Raw genomic sequence first — 17,873 nt, forward strand, 5'->3', positions numbered from 1 at the left:
ACACCCCACCTTGTTCCTTCCCCTGGGTAAAAGTAACTCAGAGCAACACCAGGTTTATATGTGTTGGGGATTTAAACCCACTATCCATCCCCTCTCTTTCAGTCTCAGACTGGAGGTTGGGTTCCAGGACACAAATAAACCAAGCATTAGTCTTGGTTAGGTAATACCTTCTACCCTGAGCTACTGGGGTAGAACAAAAGCATGCACTGATCTGAAACAGTCCATTTCCCACATTGTGGAGTTTCTCTACAAAATGTACTAGAGCTCAAGCAACCTCCAGAAGTAGCAGAAGAGCTTTTTATTTGGATGCAACATAGCGGACGCAGAGTCTACTGAAGACTCTGTAGCACAAATTTGGTGCATGAGCTCTACAGCCTTTGCAGAAAACTGTGGACAAGAAATATGTCAAAGAAGCAGAAAGTTCTGACCATCCCAACAGACTGTATATCTTTTTGACAATCTCAAGAGGCCTTGGGCTTATTCGTTTTGCAACTTACCTGAGAGAGAAATACCTTCTGCAAGTCCGTAGGGAAGATAAGCAAAGATGATCATCATTCCAAACTCCAGGGAAGGAGTTTTCCGTAAATCAATATGCTTCAGCACGTTAATATCAAAGAGTTAAGCAAAATATGGGAGCAGGAAAATCTTAAGAAAGATACGGGAGCAGGAAAATGGGACAAATAGAAAAACAGTTCTTTTTTGACCAGAGGAGAACAAGAGGGCTGGGGGTGGAGGTCCCATAGTGAACCAATATATAGGACCCATGAGAAATACTCTGTGCAAAGCAGAGTTCTTGTATTCTTCTCTCCATGCTGTATAGTGCAGGGGCAGGAAATGTTGTACACTCCAGATATCCAAGTCCCATCAGCCCCAGCAAACATGACCAATGATCATGGATGGTGGGAGTTGTAATCCAACATCATCTGGAGGGCACCACATAGGCTATGCCTGATATAGTTTCAGGTAGAACAACAGGTGCTGTTTTCCTGCCATGTGGTGATGCTCTGTTGGAAGAATCAAATTTTAAAGGCTCCAAGAAGCAGGGCAGGTCCACTCTGCATACAAATGCCTGGTTTGCACAACACACTAGGCCAAATCACGGTTTATCAACATTGCACAACTGTCCAGGCTCCTGGAGTGGAGCTCACTGGTCCTTTTTGATGCCACGTGGCACTAAGCCAAGGTTTGCCCTAGCATGTTGTCCGAACTGGGACAAGTGGCTGGCTAAGCTCTCTCCTCATTCGCCACAAGGTGAAAGCAAGGATTTGTCCATTAATTTCAGTGGATCTACTGCGAATATGACTTAGTAGGATATCCCCCTGTGTTTTTCACCTTGCAAACTACACTGGAATCAGTTTGGGGAAGGACAGTATAATAAATGCCTTACCTAAATAAATAAAATTATTAGAAAGGCAGAAACATGCATTTTTCATCCAAATCACTCAGCTGTATGCCTTTTGCCTTAACACATTATTATGCTCCAGAGCTAAGGTACTACTTTTTGAAATGGAAAAATTTAATAAAAGGGAAACTGAACTACTTGCCTCCTCATTTTTGTTCTTCTGTTATCAGTTGTCAATGATCCAAAGATGAAAAGGTCATCTTCCCACCAACCCAGCTCAACCACAAAGGTTTAATTTTACAAAACAACCCCATTCAGTGTTTGCATTAGGAATGACATGAAAAAGACCCTTTGGCTAAAGTTTGATATATGTATATATATATAAAACCTATTTCTTTATTTACATTAAAAATATACTCTGCCTTTGAAATATACATGCACTGCACTATTTTGAAATCGCCAGCTTGTTTTCCATTTTTTCCCCTCCAGAAATCTTTTGAAGCTGCTTAACTGGTGTTGAATTACATACCACCTGCACTTCCCTGACTTTGCAAGATGAAGTCAGTTGGAGATGAAGTCAAGCACCATTAAAATCGCAAGACTATGTCAGCACAAAGGAGACACAATCTCTGCAACGCTAGATGCGGCTCTAGTGGAGGGAATCTGGAGTTCAAGCTAGTATGGAAAGCCAATTCAGTTTTACATAAATCCTTAATGAATGAGAATGATGGCCCAACAAGCCATATATACATTTGGGGCTATGATGCACAATTAATCTTTCCCTTTCTCTTCTCCTCCCCCCTCCCCCTAACCCCCCCCCCAAGAGTTGAAGGACAATTTACTAAGCATTGAATCGTATGAAGCTATAGTGGGAGGGGAGGAATCAGTGGCGTAGCGTGGGGGGTGCCAGGGGTGCTGGCCGCACCGGGCGCAACATGGGCGGGGGGCGCACTCGCACTAGCAGCTCTCTGCCCCTACTAAAATCCACGGGTTAGGGAGCCCGCGCTCGCTCGGCTTGGCGAGGAGGTCGCGGAAGGGGGAGAGTGAAGCCTTCTGCCGCGGGCAAAAAAAGGAGAGGAAGCCGGGCAGGCGGGCGGGCTGGCTGGCTGGCGGGGGTCTGGCTGCGCCTGCTGCTGCTGTTGCCGCTGCTGCTGGGCTTTGACAGCTTGGCGAAGCGGAGGGAGAGGAGCTTTATGGTAATTGCGGCTCTCTCTCCACTGGCCACCTGGGTAGTGAGCCGAGCTGAGCAGGGAGTCTGGCGTGGGGCGGGAAGAGACTTTCCCCCCTTTTTTCCACCTCGCCTGGTCAAAAAGGAGAGCGGAGTCTCCTCAGGGCGCCCTCAGGCAGGGCAGGGCAAGGCAAGCAGAGCGAGGAGGAGAGAGAGGGGAAGGGGGGGGGAGCAGCCAGGAAACGCCGAGGTGTGGAGGGGGAATCAATTAAGGAGAGAAAGCGAAAAGCCTTGGAGAAAGGGAAAAAAGGAAAGAAAAGAGGCAGCTCCGGGAGAGCGCGGGGGAAAGAGAAGCCTCGCTGCTGCTGCTTGGGAGAGTAAATTACTGTACTTGCCTTGCCCCGGGTTAGGGGGCGCAAATTACTTGCCTTGCCCCGGGTTAGGGGGTGCAAATTACTTGCCTTGCCCCGGGTGCTGATAACCCACGCTACGCCGCTGGGAGGAATTTCCCCAAATTGGGCAGAAGAATTTCCCCAAATTGGGCAAAAGTGGGGAAGAATCCCTAATCTGTTTATGGGATTTTTATACATATGAAAACTGGAGCATATGCTAACAAAAATGACCCATTACTGAAAATGGAATTAATGCATTAGGACTAGCACAGAAAACAATCAGCATATTTATACCCCTCTATTAGTATGTGTGATGAGCTTATACAGTAGCTTATGCCTTAATGAGAGCTGCATAGAAATGCAACGGTTTAATGCGATCCAAAATCACTGCCCACTGGCACTGCTACAATTAAAAACGAAATGGAAGAGAGGGAACAGAATGCCAACAAAAAGGCTTTTGAGGTTTTTGGGTTGTTGGTTTTTTTTTAAAAAAAAGATAATCTCCATATGAAACATGACCAAGGGTCATTATTAAAATGGAAAGGCTTTCTGCTTTATGCATCTGCTTTACTTTACCTAAAAGCGAAGGATATTACTGCAGAAATAAGGCCGGTCAGAGTTCCCAGTGCTGCGGAACCAAAGAACATCTTCAGAAAGTAACCCAAGGCCTGCATAAAAGTTTGCCATCCACTCACATCTGACGTATGTTCTCTTGTCAAGCCTTCTGCTGTGCTGGGAACAATTAAAAAAAAAAGGACAAGGAAAGAGGCTACATATTTGAATCTTATGACTTGCAAGCTCCGCACCATAAAAAAAAATCTCATCAACCTCTATTTCTTTGTTGAAAATGCTCTTAAAATGCTTTTACTGTGATATAACAAGTAGAATGTCAAGAGGCATTAAATCAAGTGCTGATGCAATCCCCCCCAGGGGGAAACACAATTCTACTGAAGAAACAACAATAATCTGGAAGTCTAGCTTCGCTTTTGTGATGCTCTTAAGCAATGGTACAAAATAAGCCAGGAAGATACCCGCTGCAACTAAATAGATGGGAATATGTCTAAGCAAAGAGGAGATGCACTTTTTAAGAATAAACCCACCAGCAGAAGGCCCGGACACACACACACACACTCTCTCTCTCTCTTTTCTGTTTGTGTGTGTTACAATGCTGGATAGATCCTGCCTCCTTGGAAAATATTATCTATGAAAAAAGAAGGTGCCCTTTCCTTTGATCAACAAGGCAGGTGAGAACATGTGAGGGAAGCATTCTGTGTCTAAGCAGGGATCAAAGGAAAAAGGCAGGTCAGGACATTGGGGGTGAATAAAACTGGAAGGCTGAGACCCTTGGGATTATAAACAAAGCATCAGGCCATAAAGCTAAGTACACTTGGGGACTAGGGCTATTTCACATGTTGTCTAGAGGCAAATGGGGGAGGGGGACTGCAAAATATTGCAGTCAAAAATCACAACTCCCTGACAAGCATAGAGGAACATTATGGCATGTACCTACTTTGTTAACACAATTGAGACAGCATCATTGAGAATACTTTCCCCAAAGACCAACATGTTAAGCACAGGATCCACATTGAGAGCATTAAAGATAGCAATGGTAGCTACTGGGTCGACAGCAGAGATCAGGGAGCCAAAAGCAAAGCTATACAAAAAGGAATAAACAAAAGTGTTAGCATTGTTTATGAACTATTTAACGCTGCTGTACATGTAATAATAAGCATCGCTGAGCAGTCCTGGGATGCATCAATGGATTCAAAAAAATAAATCAAGTTTTAACAGGAGTGACTTTTCACACTGGAAGACAACAGCTACCAAAAACTAAGTGGCAATATCCTTTTCAAAATCCTTTTGATCCATCTGTTAAGTGAAATAAACTATTACCAGATCAAATGTGTGTGTCTGTGTGTCACTTTGAACTGATTCTCACCATGTTACTAATTCAAAATGAAGGTTGTGAGCATCCTGGAGCAACCCAGTCAGATGGGTGGGGTACTACTACTACTAATACTAATACTAATAATAATAATGTTTAAGTTTTAAAGAACAGGGCACTGTTAACAAAGAAAGAAGAGCTGGGAAAGTTCTGCTACCCATTAACTGGCCAAATCTGAGTGAAAACCAGCAGGCATTATCTCGCCAGCGATCATCATAAGCTGAGAAATCATTTACACCTGCTTTTCAGATTTCTCAGCAGTTGCACTTCTGCTTTCGCAAGTACATGTTTTTGATCAAACGTCCCTCATATTTAGCAGTAGTGGCTTGTACCCCCCGGGAGGGGAGGGCAGAAGGCAAGGAGACCAACAGCAGGTGCAGCCTGAGGCAATGGCAGGCATAGCCAACTAATTCTAGTTTTGTCTCCACCCTCCTCTTTGCTGAGATCTACAAGCGTAACACAGAGATTAAGAAGGAAGAAGTTGATAGGCAGTCCTGCTCCTTGGATTGGTTGTAGGTATGAAGGCATGCAAGTGGGGGCTGGTTGAGGGTAGATTAGAGATAGTGGGAAAATGCCCCAGTTTCCCTAAGGGAGCAGTATTTGCAATGGTTACCCATGCCATTTCTCTTTAGACACAAAGCATCACTATTAAGTGATGCTTAATAGCAAGCCAAATGAAATGTTATTAATTAATACAGAACAAAGTGGTGCAGATGAAACTAAGGTGACTTCTTATCCACAATTAATAGACTGGAAGGGCTCGATACAGAATTGTGTCCTCCTTCTCCGGCAACCCCTGCCCTTCCTGGCACAAATTTCCACATTCGCCATAGTTAAGAAGTGAATCAGCATGGAATGAGCTGTGGTTGCAGGCAGTTGGGTTCCCACCTTTCGAGGATCTGCCAACCACTCTTCAAATAAGAACCAATTTCATCAAGAGGTATCATTTTGGAGAATCTCTTGCACAAATAATAGATAATGACACAGATTCTGCCAAAAGCTTACCTGTCGGTCATGTTGAGCTTATAAATAACGTCAGCCTAGAGGGGAGAAAGCAACAAAAACAGAAGACTTTTAAAAAATTAACTTTTGTGCTTTTAAAAAACCTGTATTTTTCTGCCATGAAAGAGGCATGCGTCCTAGAAAATTCTGACAAACGAGAACACTTACCATCACAGCTCATACATCCTAATTAATTTATATACTGCCATAGTGTGAAAAGCAGATTCTGTAAAAGACTGAGAACACTGAAGACCAGATAACTATTTGGCATTACAGATCAGAATCTTAATTTACTGTTCAGAGAAGTATAAGGAAGCAGCACAGCTTGCTACAGCAATTTTGTTTAAAAAATGAACCAAAACAGGATCAGGTATAGTATTAGACAGTACAGTAACCCCACAACATGTGTCTATAGTTAAAATTGTCAAAACACACTGGGTGCAATAGCAGGTGGGATTGACAAAGTCCCTTTTCCCGGACAATGCTGTGATCGGTGAAGGGGGTCAAATGAGGAGACTAAGCTATCCACTTAGGTTATACAACACTTTTAATGAGGGGTGGGGGAACATCCGAATTAATTAAAATATATCTGCAAGGCAACAGTAAAGAGCACATTTGCTTGCAGAAGCATGAGTCGTAAGCAGAACAAGCAAATTACTTGCTCATATTTTGCCATGTTCATAATATAAGTAAGCTCTTATACAAGAAACAGATCTGAAGGGCAAAAGCAAGGAAGATGTTTGACCACTTGAAAAAGGCTGGTTCTCCTGCGACATTAAATTGTGGTTAAAATAAGCTATGCCACTGAAATCACAAGCACTACGCTCCTTCTACACTCCTACTGGGAAAGAAGCCATGGTCTGGCTTGTGTTGTCCTTGTTTCACTCAAACTACGAACGCTAAGTGGCTTCCCTTGTGGTCTGTTTGGGATGAAACAAACCATGATCCTGTGTTCAGAAAAAAGAATACGCTAGACCATGCAGAGGCAGATTTAGGGGAGCGCAAAACCCGTTCAGCTGCACTGGGTGCAGAGCCTCAGGGGCACCGCAACTATGAGTTAGACTGGAGCATGAGAGGAGAGGCAGGGGTGCTGAATTTTGTGCAGCTGGTTCTTCCTGCATAAGTGCATAACCTTGCATCAGTCCCAACTGAAATCTATTTTGTTAGTTTTGGCTTACAATTGTAAATTTATAGACATTTCATTGCAATGATTGGTTTTATTCAAGGTGTAAAATACCACATTTTTATTTTTATGGTTGTAACAGTATTTTATACATTGCCCTGGGTGCCTCAATGGCAGAAACGATATTATGATGATTATTTTTTGGCAAACACAACATGAAAGTGATATGAAAAGTTGACATACAGTGGTACCTTGGGTTACATACACTTCAGGCAACATACGCTTCAGGTTATAGACTCCACTAACCCAGAAATAGTACCTCGGGTTAAGAACTTTGCTTCAGGATGAGAACAGAAATCGTGCTCCAGCGACGCAGCAGCAGCAGGAGGCCCCATTAGCTAAAGTGGTGCTTCAGGTTAAGAACAGTTTCAGGTTAAGAACGGACCTCCGGAACAAGTTAAGTACTTAACCTGAGGTACCACTGTAATGGCTCCCTTGCAAAGACTGCTGGACACATTGCAAAGTCTCCCTCTTTCTCCTCTGTGTACGATGGCCCTCTGGGATGCCGTAGTCTAGGGCAGGGTTGACTTAACCATGATGCTAGGTAAGGATTCAGTCCCTGCTGTGGTGTAATTAACTACCAGGAGTTCCCCAGTGTGAAAAATTTGCTTTCTTTCCCTTTGTACTGGGATTTATTAAAAGTCTCTGCAGAATACAGTAACTGCTTAAAGTAGCATAAGGCAGAGGAGCAACTACTGGGTGGTATACAACATTAGTCATACATAGGCTCAGTGAAATCAAAGGGCTTAGGTCCATTGATTTCAGTGAGCCTACTCTGAGTATAACTAACATCACCAGCTGTTTCTTCCTCATGTAAAATACCAACATGGTCAGCATGAAAAGCTGAATACAGTGGTACCTCGGGTTACAAACTTAATTTGTTCCAGAAGTCCATTCTTAACCCAAAGCGTTCTTAACCTGAGGCACGCATTCCCTACATAGGCCTCCTGCGGCCCTGGAAGTGGATTGCATTCGTATCCTAGGGCAAAGTTCGCAACCTGAGACACCTACTCCCAGGTTTGTTGAGTTCATAACCTGAAGCATTCGTAAGCAAGACTGTTCGTAACCCGAGGTACCACTGTACCTGTAATGTGTAAAATGGAGATGATAACTTGTTGAAGGTGCTTCTGATCAGTCAGTAGAGCATGAAACTCTTCATCTCAGGGTTGTGGGTTCGAGTCCCACATTGGGCAAAAGATTCCTGCATTACAGGGGGTTGGACTAGATGACCCTCATGGTCCCTTCCAATTCTATAATCCTATAATTCTATGAATGCCCAGGTGGGGGGTGGGGTTTGAGAGGAAAAGGAAGGGAATACTCTAATATGCCAACAAGTTACTGTAAAATTTCTGTATACACACACCTATGAAATTTATCTAAAAATAAATGTATTTTTTTAAAAAAAAGAATTTCCTCAGCACTTCTGGATATTTCTCTCTTGCTTTTTGCCCCTGTGGGAAGGTAGTTCTCTCGTTTCTGAATCCCTCATGTCATTCAGCTTGGCCCTATTCCTAGATCAACATCACCAAAGACACTTTGATCCTGGTAATGATGCAACATTCAGTCTAAGAGGGAATGTGGATTTCTGAAGGTTGCGTCTGGCATTACACTGATCTGCTTGACAAATCAGCCAGAGTAACAGCCCAACCCCGCACCCCAAATGTCATCACAGCCAAACACTATGCTGACCCAAGTCTGCTTGCTAGTTGTGTGTCTGAGATGCCAATCTTTCCAGCGCCACAAAGTCTCGTGTCTTCAGCCATTTCTTTCCACAATCCTGTATGTGGGTGGGTCAAAGGACCCAGCCCTTGGCAGCGGCCCAGTATTTCACACCACAACAAACAGCAGGCACTCAGGTGCACTCACCTGACCCAAGAAGTAAATTCCTCCACCGACAATGAAAGCCGAAATTGCTGTCCCAATAACAGAAAACAGAGTGATGGAGCCGATGTTCTGAAAGAAGTTGCCCTAAAAACAGGTGGAGGGGAGGAACAAACAATAGTGAGTTTAGAGAGGACTTAAATCTGGGTGAGGAATCATCTGGGTTCAGACCTACATTGGCTCCCAGTACGTTTCCGAGCACAATTCAAAGTGTTGGTGCTGACCTTTAAAGCCCTAAACGGCCTCGGTCCAGTATATCTGAAGGAGCGTCTCCTCCCCCATCGTTCTGCCCGGACACTGAGGTCCAGCTCCGAGGGCCTTCTGGCGGTTCCCTCACTGCGAGAGGCCAAGTTACAGGGAACCAGGCAGAGGGCTTTCTCGGTAGTGGCGCCCGCCCTGTGGAACGCCCTCCCATCAGATGTCAAAGCGATAAACATCTACCTGACATTCAGAAGACATCTGAAGGCCGCCCTGTTCAGGGAAGTTTTTAATATGTGACATTTTAGTGTATCTTTCATCTTTGTTGGAAGCCGCCCAGAGTGGCTGGGGAAACCCAGCCAGATGGGCGGGGTACAAATAATAAATTATTATTATTATCTGGAACCTGGAAGCTCAGCCTCTGAATGCATGAAGTAATCATAAAGAATAATGTACTGGAGAAGCACAGAATGTGTTTGCCCATGAGTAAGTAAACAGAGCTCAGCCATGCATGGCTAGGATTAGCAGACAGGGCTTTCAGAACCTGGGGCGCTGACTTTTAGGAAGGCCTAGCATCTCATGTTCTTAGAAGCTAATTGCAAAGTGCAGACACTTTTTCATTCTATTTGAGCAAACAAAGAACCAAGTGCTTTCACAACTGTTTGGTTTTAAAGCTGCTGGGGCACTTACATGCCCCACCCTGATGAGAGTAATCAATGTGCAGAAACAGGGCTTACTCCAAAATGAAATAGATCACTGGTTGGTGGAACAGATTGTTGCCACCCACCTCGCCCAACAAACTGCCTGTGTAGCTGATGCAAGGAGGTACAATCTTGGCACTTCCCTTCCTCAGATCAGTACTGATATGATTATTAAATGCATTTGAGCCAGATGAACCAAGACTAAGGTACTCTCTTTCCCCTACTTCAGGAAGCACTCTGGAATTCTGCCCTGTTGGAATCTTTCATTAGTGGATCTAGTGGAATCTTGTGGACTGCAATGCTGGTATTGGGCATGGAGATAGTCAGGCCATGCAACAAAGGACTGAACTAGAACGCTCTTTGGTTTTGACTTTTTTTTATCAAGGCATAAGTAATGAAGGCATGGTAATGAAAGATACAAGCCTCAATATTAGGATCACCCAAGTTCTTCTCTTAAGGGCTGGTTCAAACATGTATGAATGGCCCATCACATCATTGAGGTACCATGATGAGAAATTAACATTCTGTCTTTCCCAAGAGTTTCCAGCACTTTAGTAGCTAAGTGATGTGTGAGCCAACCCTCAGATACACTTGACATAAAATGATGAAATTTTAGTGAATGTCTCCTGTCAACTCCTATGTAGCTGTAATAACAGCACTGCCCAAAACACAAACATAGCTACAAAGGATCTACGATTTCTCACCTTGTGTAATGAATACCCAGATTCAAATATAATTGGTGGAAGTAAAAGAAGAAAAAACATATTTGGGCGAAACATTTCTTCTTCCTGTAAAATACAGTAGACAAAAAGATATATGAGAAGGAAATTTCAAAATTTGTAATTAAAAGGATAGCACATCTGGAACAAACAAACCCAACTCCAGCTTTTTTGAAGCGTCTACCAAAATGGGAATATTTTAAGAAACAAATACACTAGGAAATGAATTTTATATTAATCTACCTCAAAACCCACCATAAAGGGGGCTTTAGGACAGCAAACATCCTCAGGATTACCTTTAAATTGCCTTTCATTCAACTGCTGAAAAAAGGAAGCACAATTTGAATTGCTACATCCAAATAAATAGCAAGGGAAAGTGAGCCTACTGTGCCGCAAAAAACTACATTTCACTATAGGAAATACTGAAGCATTCTTATCTTTGGCTTTCAGAATCAGAAATGCAATCAGTAATAAGTGGAACTTTAATATGGATGTGGAACTGTGATGGGTTCTATCACTGATTGTCACAGATGCGCGCTATCTACATTGACAAAGGTGGCTTCCATACTATGGAAAGTCCTCCTTCCACAGTGTGGAGGCCACAACAGGTGCAGAAATTCCAGGCAGAGATGAGATACAGGAAATACATTGTTCTTGTAGCTCAGCATCTGCACTGGTTCCTTATAGAAAGTAAGCATGTTTCAAAAGGCTTGCTTTGACCAAGAAGTCTTAAATGCCACGTTTTACAATCCACAGGTACCACCCCTTTCCTAAAGCCCAGTCACGACACCTACCATCAGCTGGGAATACTCTTAATGGCATTTTATTGGTGAACTATAATGGACTATAAAGCAGCATGGTCACTTCTTGGTCCAGAGCTAAGAGATTTCCCTTTCTCTGACAAACACTAAAGGAAGAGTGTACATTCTGACCCGTTAGATTCTATCTGATCTTTACTGAGCATCTGTTTGTGGGGATATTATATAACAATGAACATTCATCCTGATTTGCTTGTTCATATGTCTTCCCTTTCATCATCCATTCATCCCACACTGTTCAAAATTTCTCCATCACTTTCCTAACCGCAAAAAGTCGATTTCTTTTCTCAAGTGGATTTGTAGTGCTAGAGTGACAGAGTACTTTAATCCACTTTAATTGTTCCAGCTTTATGTGCCTGAACCACCCCCCTCCCACACACAAAATTGCGGAGGCACCCATACCAACTCTCTGAGGCTGCATGACCCAAGCAACAGATTCGATTTTAATTAATTTTTATAATGTTTTTATAATGTTGCACTATTTTGGTGTTGTTAGCCGCCCTGAGCCCGGCTTCGGCTGGGGAGGGCGGGATATAAATAAAAATTTATTATTATTATTATTATTATTATTATTATTATTCACACTCATTCTTCAGGGGCCATAGAGGTCAGCTAGTAGCAATACTAAGGCTGCTTCCCCTTTTTCTGCCCAAACCCTCTAAGGGAAACAGCTACATAAAATACACAGTCTATAATGGTCCAGCACTGAAACCAAGTGTTTTCAGCGTTGGCTCACTAGCCCAAACAGGTAACCTAGGCACAGGTGGAGATCTCACCAGGGAGAAAGGCAATAGCAAAGGAACTAGTCAATAGAGAGGGGTCAAGAAGAGTCACTCCATAGTTAAAATGAAGGACAAGATAGTGGCTCTAGGGCAGAGTGGGGAATCAAGGAAGGTGTAGTAAGACGTTTTGAAACTCAGAATTGTGGCTCCAGGTCAAATCCTCAAATACTAAGTTATTCAGTGATCCACAAAGCTACACAGGAAGAACTAACAGCTGCTTTTTCCTCCAAATCTCTGATATTAATATAATTGATGGAGCTTAAAAGCTCACATATTGTGGGTTTTGGGGAAAAAGCTTAACTCAGACAAATTGGTTTTAAACAGTCATTTGCCACACTTTCTGTTTTTTAAATGCAGCAAGCTGACATCAGCAAAACCATTTTGTCAATTTCTCATGGCTTTCTCCTGCATTTTATATTTACAAGTGCAACATTTGTACTGGAAATTACATAGGACTGCAGATTTTTTAAGTGCTGACTTTTAAAGTCCGTCATTCCAATTGAATATCAGGCTTGTAAAGTGCTGATAACCCTTTTTTAAAAAAGAGCTGAACACATTTTGTGATTTGAAGTAGACCACATTTTTTATTATGATTCTTAAAAAAGAAATCTAAGCAACTAGGTATTGTTATATAACCATTACAGGTGGGTTGGAGAATTGAATCAAATGGATGGAAAAGGAGGGTAGATAAAGAGATATAGTGATATAAAAAGTGTAGAGAGAATTATCTCATTGTCTAGACAGATTATTTCCTGTTTCACAGTGAAGAGCTATTTTGCACCAGGGGGGAAGTGAAAGTTGCCCATAAAAATAGAGAAACCCAATACTTTAATATAGTTGGGAATAAGTACCAGGGTGTCCATCCCAACCCTAATGTCAAAAACTCTATTATAGCACCCACCTTTTACAATGCCCACCCCCAGGTAATTAATGAGGTGGAGACAGTAATCGCTTTTAAACACCTCTTAATCCCTTCCCAAAGCCATCAAAAAGACCATCCCCACATCCTGTGGCAAGGCAATTCCATAAAGTAATGACGTCTGCCGCTCCAAGTAAGATCCCCAGCACCTCCAGTTTAAGGTAACAGGACCACAAAATATTTATTGGGAGATTCTGGAGAGCTGCAGTTAGGCAAAGCAGACAACACTTAGATTAGCACTGATCTGTTTGTATGCAAACTTCCTTCCCTAGCTGTTTCTGAAACTAGACAAAAACGGAGTGGGTCAAAGCACTGTGTTACTGCAGCAGCCTGTAGTGGGGAAACTGAAGCCCAAGAGATGCTTCTGAGATATAAAAAGTAGTAGTTAAAGGTATAAAAGAGCATGGGGCTGGTTGGGAGCTGGCAGTACTTAAAGCAGGGGTGGGAAACGTTCAGCCCATGGACAAAACTTGGCCCGCCGAGGCAGTTTTCCCCAAACCATGCCCAGTTGCCCCACAACTTATGACTTATGTGGCACCAAACGTGATGTCATGCGAAGCCGTGGCTGTTGCACAGAGAATTCAATCCTGCTTGGTTCAGATGCACCAGCCAGTCCTCGCTGGTGCGGCTGCTGTGCCCAAAACAGGTAGGGTTGAACCTAAGTGCATATGCCTTAAAGGAACATGCTGGACTGTTTTTAGCTACTGGATTTTATTTTTCATTCATTGATTTGGCTCGTTTTTAGCAGCATTTCCAGGTTGGCTAGAGATAAGAGTGCCCTGTTAAGCTATGTCGGAACCGTAAGTGACAACTTGTGCTGCCTGCCTCCTATCCTCTCCTGCATCTGGGCAGGAGGGAGGGAGGGAGAGAGAGGAGACTGTTGAACTGCGGGAAGGAAAATGAGCTGCAACTAGAAAATTATTAGGAATGGGACACACATCTCTCATAATGATAAAATCTGTGTGGCAGGGGTGAGGGTAGGTGCAGGCAACTGCATTCCCCTTTCCGAGTCCCCTGGACTAGCCCAATGCTTCTTAAATGGTGATGCCCCAGGCAGCCGCTGTTGCTACTGCTGCTTTTGTTGGGCTGGGATGACCAGTGCAAGATTCGTCCTGCTTCAGGGATACAAAGCAAGGAACCCTAAGTGGCACTTCTTTGGCTTGCTCAAATTAAGTGCAGCATAAAAGATATGGTAAAAAAACCGAAGAAGTTTAAAATGTTGTCGGAGTACCTTCCAGTTGGCTAGCTTTTGAGCTTCTATAATTTTTATAAATGCTCCCATGAGGATACCTAAAAGGAGAGAGAAAAACACAATGTGAAACATGAAAAGCTTTGATCCATCAGAGTGTTCAGGTGCTCAGTTTTGTGTGAATGGGGAGCACAAAGATTTAGCGTGGTGTCGCCTCGCCTAAAGCACAATCCCGTGCACATCGCAACTATGACTCAGCCCACCCCAGCCCCAAAACACAATTCCACAATCCAGGCAATGATAATACATTTCATGCAAATACAGTCATACCTTGGAAGTCAAACAGAATCCGTTTGTTTGACTTCCAAAACCAAAGGAAGCTCCTGCAGCCAATCGGAAACTGCGGAAGCCCCGTTGGACGTTTGGCTTCCAAAAATAGTTTGCAAACCGAAACAGTCACTTCTGGGTTTGAAGTGTTCAGGAGCCAAAAGGATCAAGAACTAAGCTGTTCGAAAACATGATTATAATAGCAAGATATAAATGGCAGCATATTGACACCATGGGGTCCACCCCCATCGTTCAGCCCGGACACTGAGGTCCAGCGCCGAGGGCCTTCTGGCGGTTCCCTCGTTGCGAGAAGTGAGGCTACAGGGAACCAGACAGAGGGCCTTCTCGGTAGTGGCGCCCGCCCTGTGGAACGCCCTCCCATCAGATGTCAAAGAGATAAAGAATTACCTGACATTCAGAAGACATCTTAAGGCAGCCCTGTTCAGGGAAGTTTTTAATATGTAATGCTGTACTGTTTTTAACACTGATTGGGAGCCGCCCAGAGTGGCTGGGGAAACTCAGCCAGATGGGCAGGGTATAAATAATAAATTATTATTATTATTAAAAGTCTGCACACATAACTTATCATCGTCCATTTCATTTAGATTCCTATTTAAACTGCTTATAATAATGTATAAACATGATTCATGGACTATTATTGTTAACGTCAGCTGCCAATGGATTTTTGTTGCTGTTGTTGTTTTCAATCAACGTCAGTACAGATTCAGTGAGCTTTTCTCATCCTCCTCCCCTTTCCACCCATTTTCCTTCTCCACCTATGTTTTTAGGCAGAGTACAAAATAGCCAGGGCTCCAGGAGATGCACAGCCTTATGGTATTCCCTGCCACCTCATATCCAGAAAATCCCTGCAACCCAGAAGGAAAAAATATCTATCCATATGCTGTTGTATCTGTCTGTCTGCTTGTCTGTCTAGCTACACAAAACTACACTACACAACACTATTTAAATGTTTCTTTGATTGTCCTTGAATCTTCCCACTACACTTGCCATCCTCTCCAACCTCACCTTTTGAGAACCACTGTTCTAACGCAACTGAGATCTCTGCAGGTCTGTCTGGCACCTATAGTTTGTACAAGATTCTGCCCTCCCCCCCCCCCATAAGTGAAATCACGTAAAGTGGGGGGCACCCTCTAATCACCGTTTTGGCCACTCTGTCTCTTCAATCCACACAGAAAATACTGTATCCCCAAATATCCAAAACTAGAATTGAAGTTCTGGAGCTGACAGGAGGCCGGAGGACGCAAGGGAAAGCAGCTACTGCTGCTGAGCTACCCCACACATCAGCTGTCAGGCTTGTAGGCTGAGCAGCGTAAACAAAGCCCTGCTGCGCCTCTGGTCTCTCTGGGCTCTGGGGAGGGTCTTCTTGCAAGTCACAAGGTCTCTCTAGCCCTCTCCCACCATTTCCGGGTTTGAATTCAATCATTTATTTATTTCCCGACGCTGCTTGCGCACGAGGCAATCACACATAAGTGTGGGTGGGGGAATGCTTGGATTTACTTCAACACAGAAAAGCAGGTGTTAGGATGCAGGAGCAATTCTTTATTCTAACTCTGGAAGATATGGTTTGAGATATGGTTAGAGTTTGGAAGGGTATTTTTTTAGAAGAGGCAGATGCCACTCTGACCTACAGAAGTGATCAAAAGAGCATCACATGAACTGCTCCTGATGAATGTGTTGTAACGCAATATACTGTGAAAATATGAAGCTTGTTTGTCTTTCAGGGACAACCTTCTAAGTATAGGATGAACCCTTAAAAGATTGCAATGAAGGGGGGGGGGGAGAAGTGCAGCTACAAACCAAAAAGAAAGCAGTATGTGATGCAACAGAATTTTTCTCTTAATCTTTTAAACACAGGAATAAGAAGAAGCCCAACTTATATTTACTTGTGGAAGGCATTTCTTTTCCAGCAGGGCTTTGGGTAACTGTGTGTTCAAGACTGAGTTGTTGCATTATTTTGTGGATTTTCATTTTAAACAGCATTTACCTGCTTATGCTGTTTGTTGTGACCCACCCTAAGATCACATGTGACGAGGCACAGGTCATATAAATCTTACAAATAAAGAAATAGTTGATAAGCAGAAGCTATGCGGGAATGATTCTCACTAATTCCAGCAAAGTCATCCTTCCTCCAAGGAACAGACAACCAAAACCAGCCAATCAAATGGAACAGTGTCAACTGAGCCTTCTCTAATCTGCCACTTTCCAGATATTCATAGAAACTTGGAATCAGAAGGGACCCCTGCAATGCAAGAACCTTTTGTCCAGTGTGGGGCTTGATAACTATCCCTTCAGTTCAGAATTGTAGGCAAGCTTTCCAGATACCCTGCAAACTTAAAACAGGTTATGCTTACTTTGTCCTTTAAAATTGTTAACAAGGCTTTGGTCACATTTGCATTTCATAGGCTGGAAGAGAAGACCTACATTTCTGTGATGGGACGATGAGCTGCTTGTGCGTAAAATGCAAGTCCCTCAGAGTTTGATCAGGTTTTCAAACCTCTGCCTGTGACGGAGCCCCTCCAGCATGGCTGCGTCAATCACTAGTAGAATCCGAAAGTGGCTGCTTTCGGAAACGTTTCCAACATAAAAGCTCCTTAACGGAAACACGTCGTCTGGCCTCTCGGCGTGACAGTTTCCGTCGAGGTGTGGGTGTCCCTATAGGAGGTCCTGAGACCTCCCCACTGGTTTCGCTTGAAGCGTCTCTGAGCCATCCCTCCGACTCACTTTCCCTTGGAGTTCTTGCTCGCCCTCTACTGGTTCCCTCTTCCGCTGCTACTGCTCTCTCAACCTCAGGGAGCCTTTGCACCTGCGGCGCTTTAGATGTCAGTTCTCTGACATCCACCTCCCCTCCAGGGCCCCCTTCACCCCCTCCCGTCTCCTCTCCTACTGGCGGTGAGGAGGTAAAACCCCTGAAAGAACCTCCCTCATCTTCCGACGTCGCGAACACTTCCTTCCACTTGTTGCTGTTCCTACTCTCTAGGTACTCTTCGTCATCAGAGTCCACTCCATCTTCCAACTCCGACTCCGCGAACCCTTCCATTTCCTCTTCCTCATCGGTGGTGCCGAAATACTCCCTCCTAAACCTTGCTATAGGCTGAGGTTTCCTCGGGAACCTTTGGTGGAACGTTTCTGTTAAAACCTCGTCATTGACTTCCTCTGCACTTACCCAGGTGTTTTCTGACTCCGGTTCCCCTTCCCACGCCACCAAATACTCCACCTGATTACCCTTCCACCTGGAATCGAGGATTTCCGCTACATGGTTGCGGCGTTCCCTCTCTTCCAAGGCTGG

General features: G+C 43.8%; 1 protein-coding gene across 3 annotated transcripts in view; it reads right to left on the reverse strand.

The window, feature by feature from the left end:
• The window catches only part of SLC9A8 (solute carrier family 9 member A8), a 64,702-nt gene that overhangs the window by 19,475 nt on the left and 27,354 nt on the right, over positions 1–17,873 (reverse strand). For all 3 annotated transcript variants that reach the window (XM_081916918.1, XM_081916916.1, XM_081916917.1), the window contains exons 4-10: positions 14,282–14,340; positions 10,517–10,600; positions 8,899–9,000; positions 5,853–5,887; positions 4,413–4,556; positions 3,496–3,634; positions 498–603 (exon numbers count right to left, since the gene is read on the reverse strand). In XM_081916918.1, coding sequence (XP_081773044.1) covers positions 498–603; positions 3,496–3,634; positions 4,413–4,556; positions 5,853–5,887; positions 8,899–9,000; positions 10,517–10,600; positions 14,282–14,340 — 669 coding nt within the window. The remainder of the gene's footprint in view (positions 1–497; positions 604–3,495; positions 3,635–4,412; positions 4,557–5,852; positions 5,888–8,898; positions 9,001–10,516; positions 10,601–14,281; positions 14,341–17,873) is intronic.

This window comes from Podarcis melisellensis (genome assembly GCF_964234715.1).
Source record: "Podarcis melisellensis genome assembly, chromosome: 6".
Classification (NCBI taxonomy): domain Eukaryota; kingdom Metazoa; phylum Chordata; class Lepidosauria; order Squamata; family Lacertidae; genus Podarcis; species Podarcis melisellensis.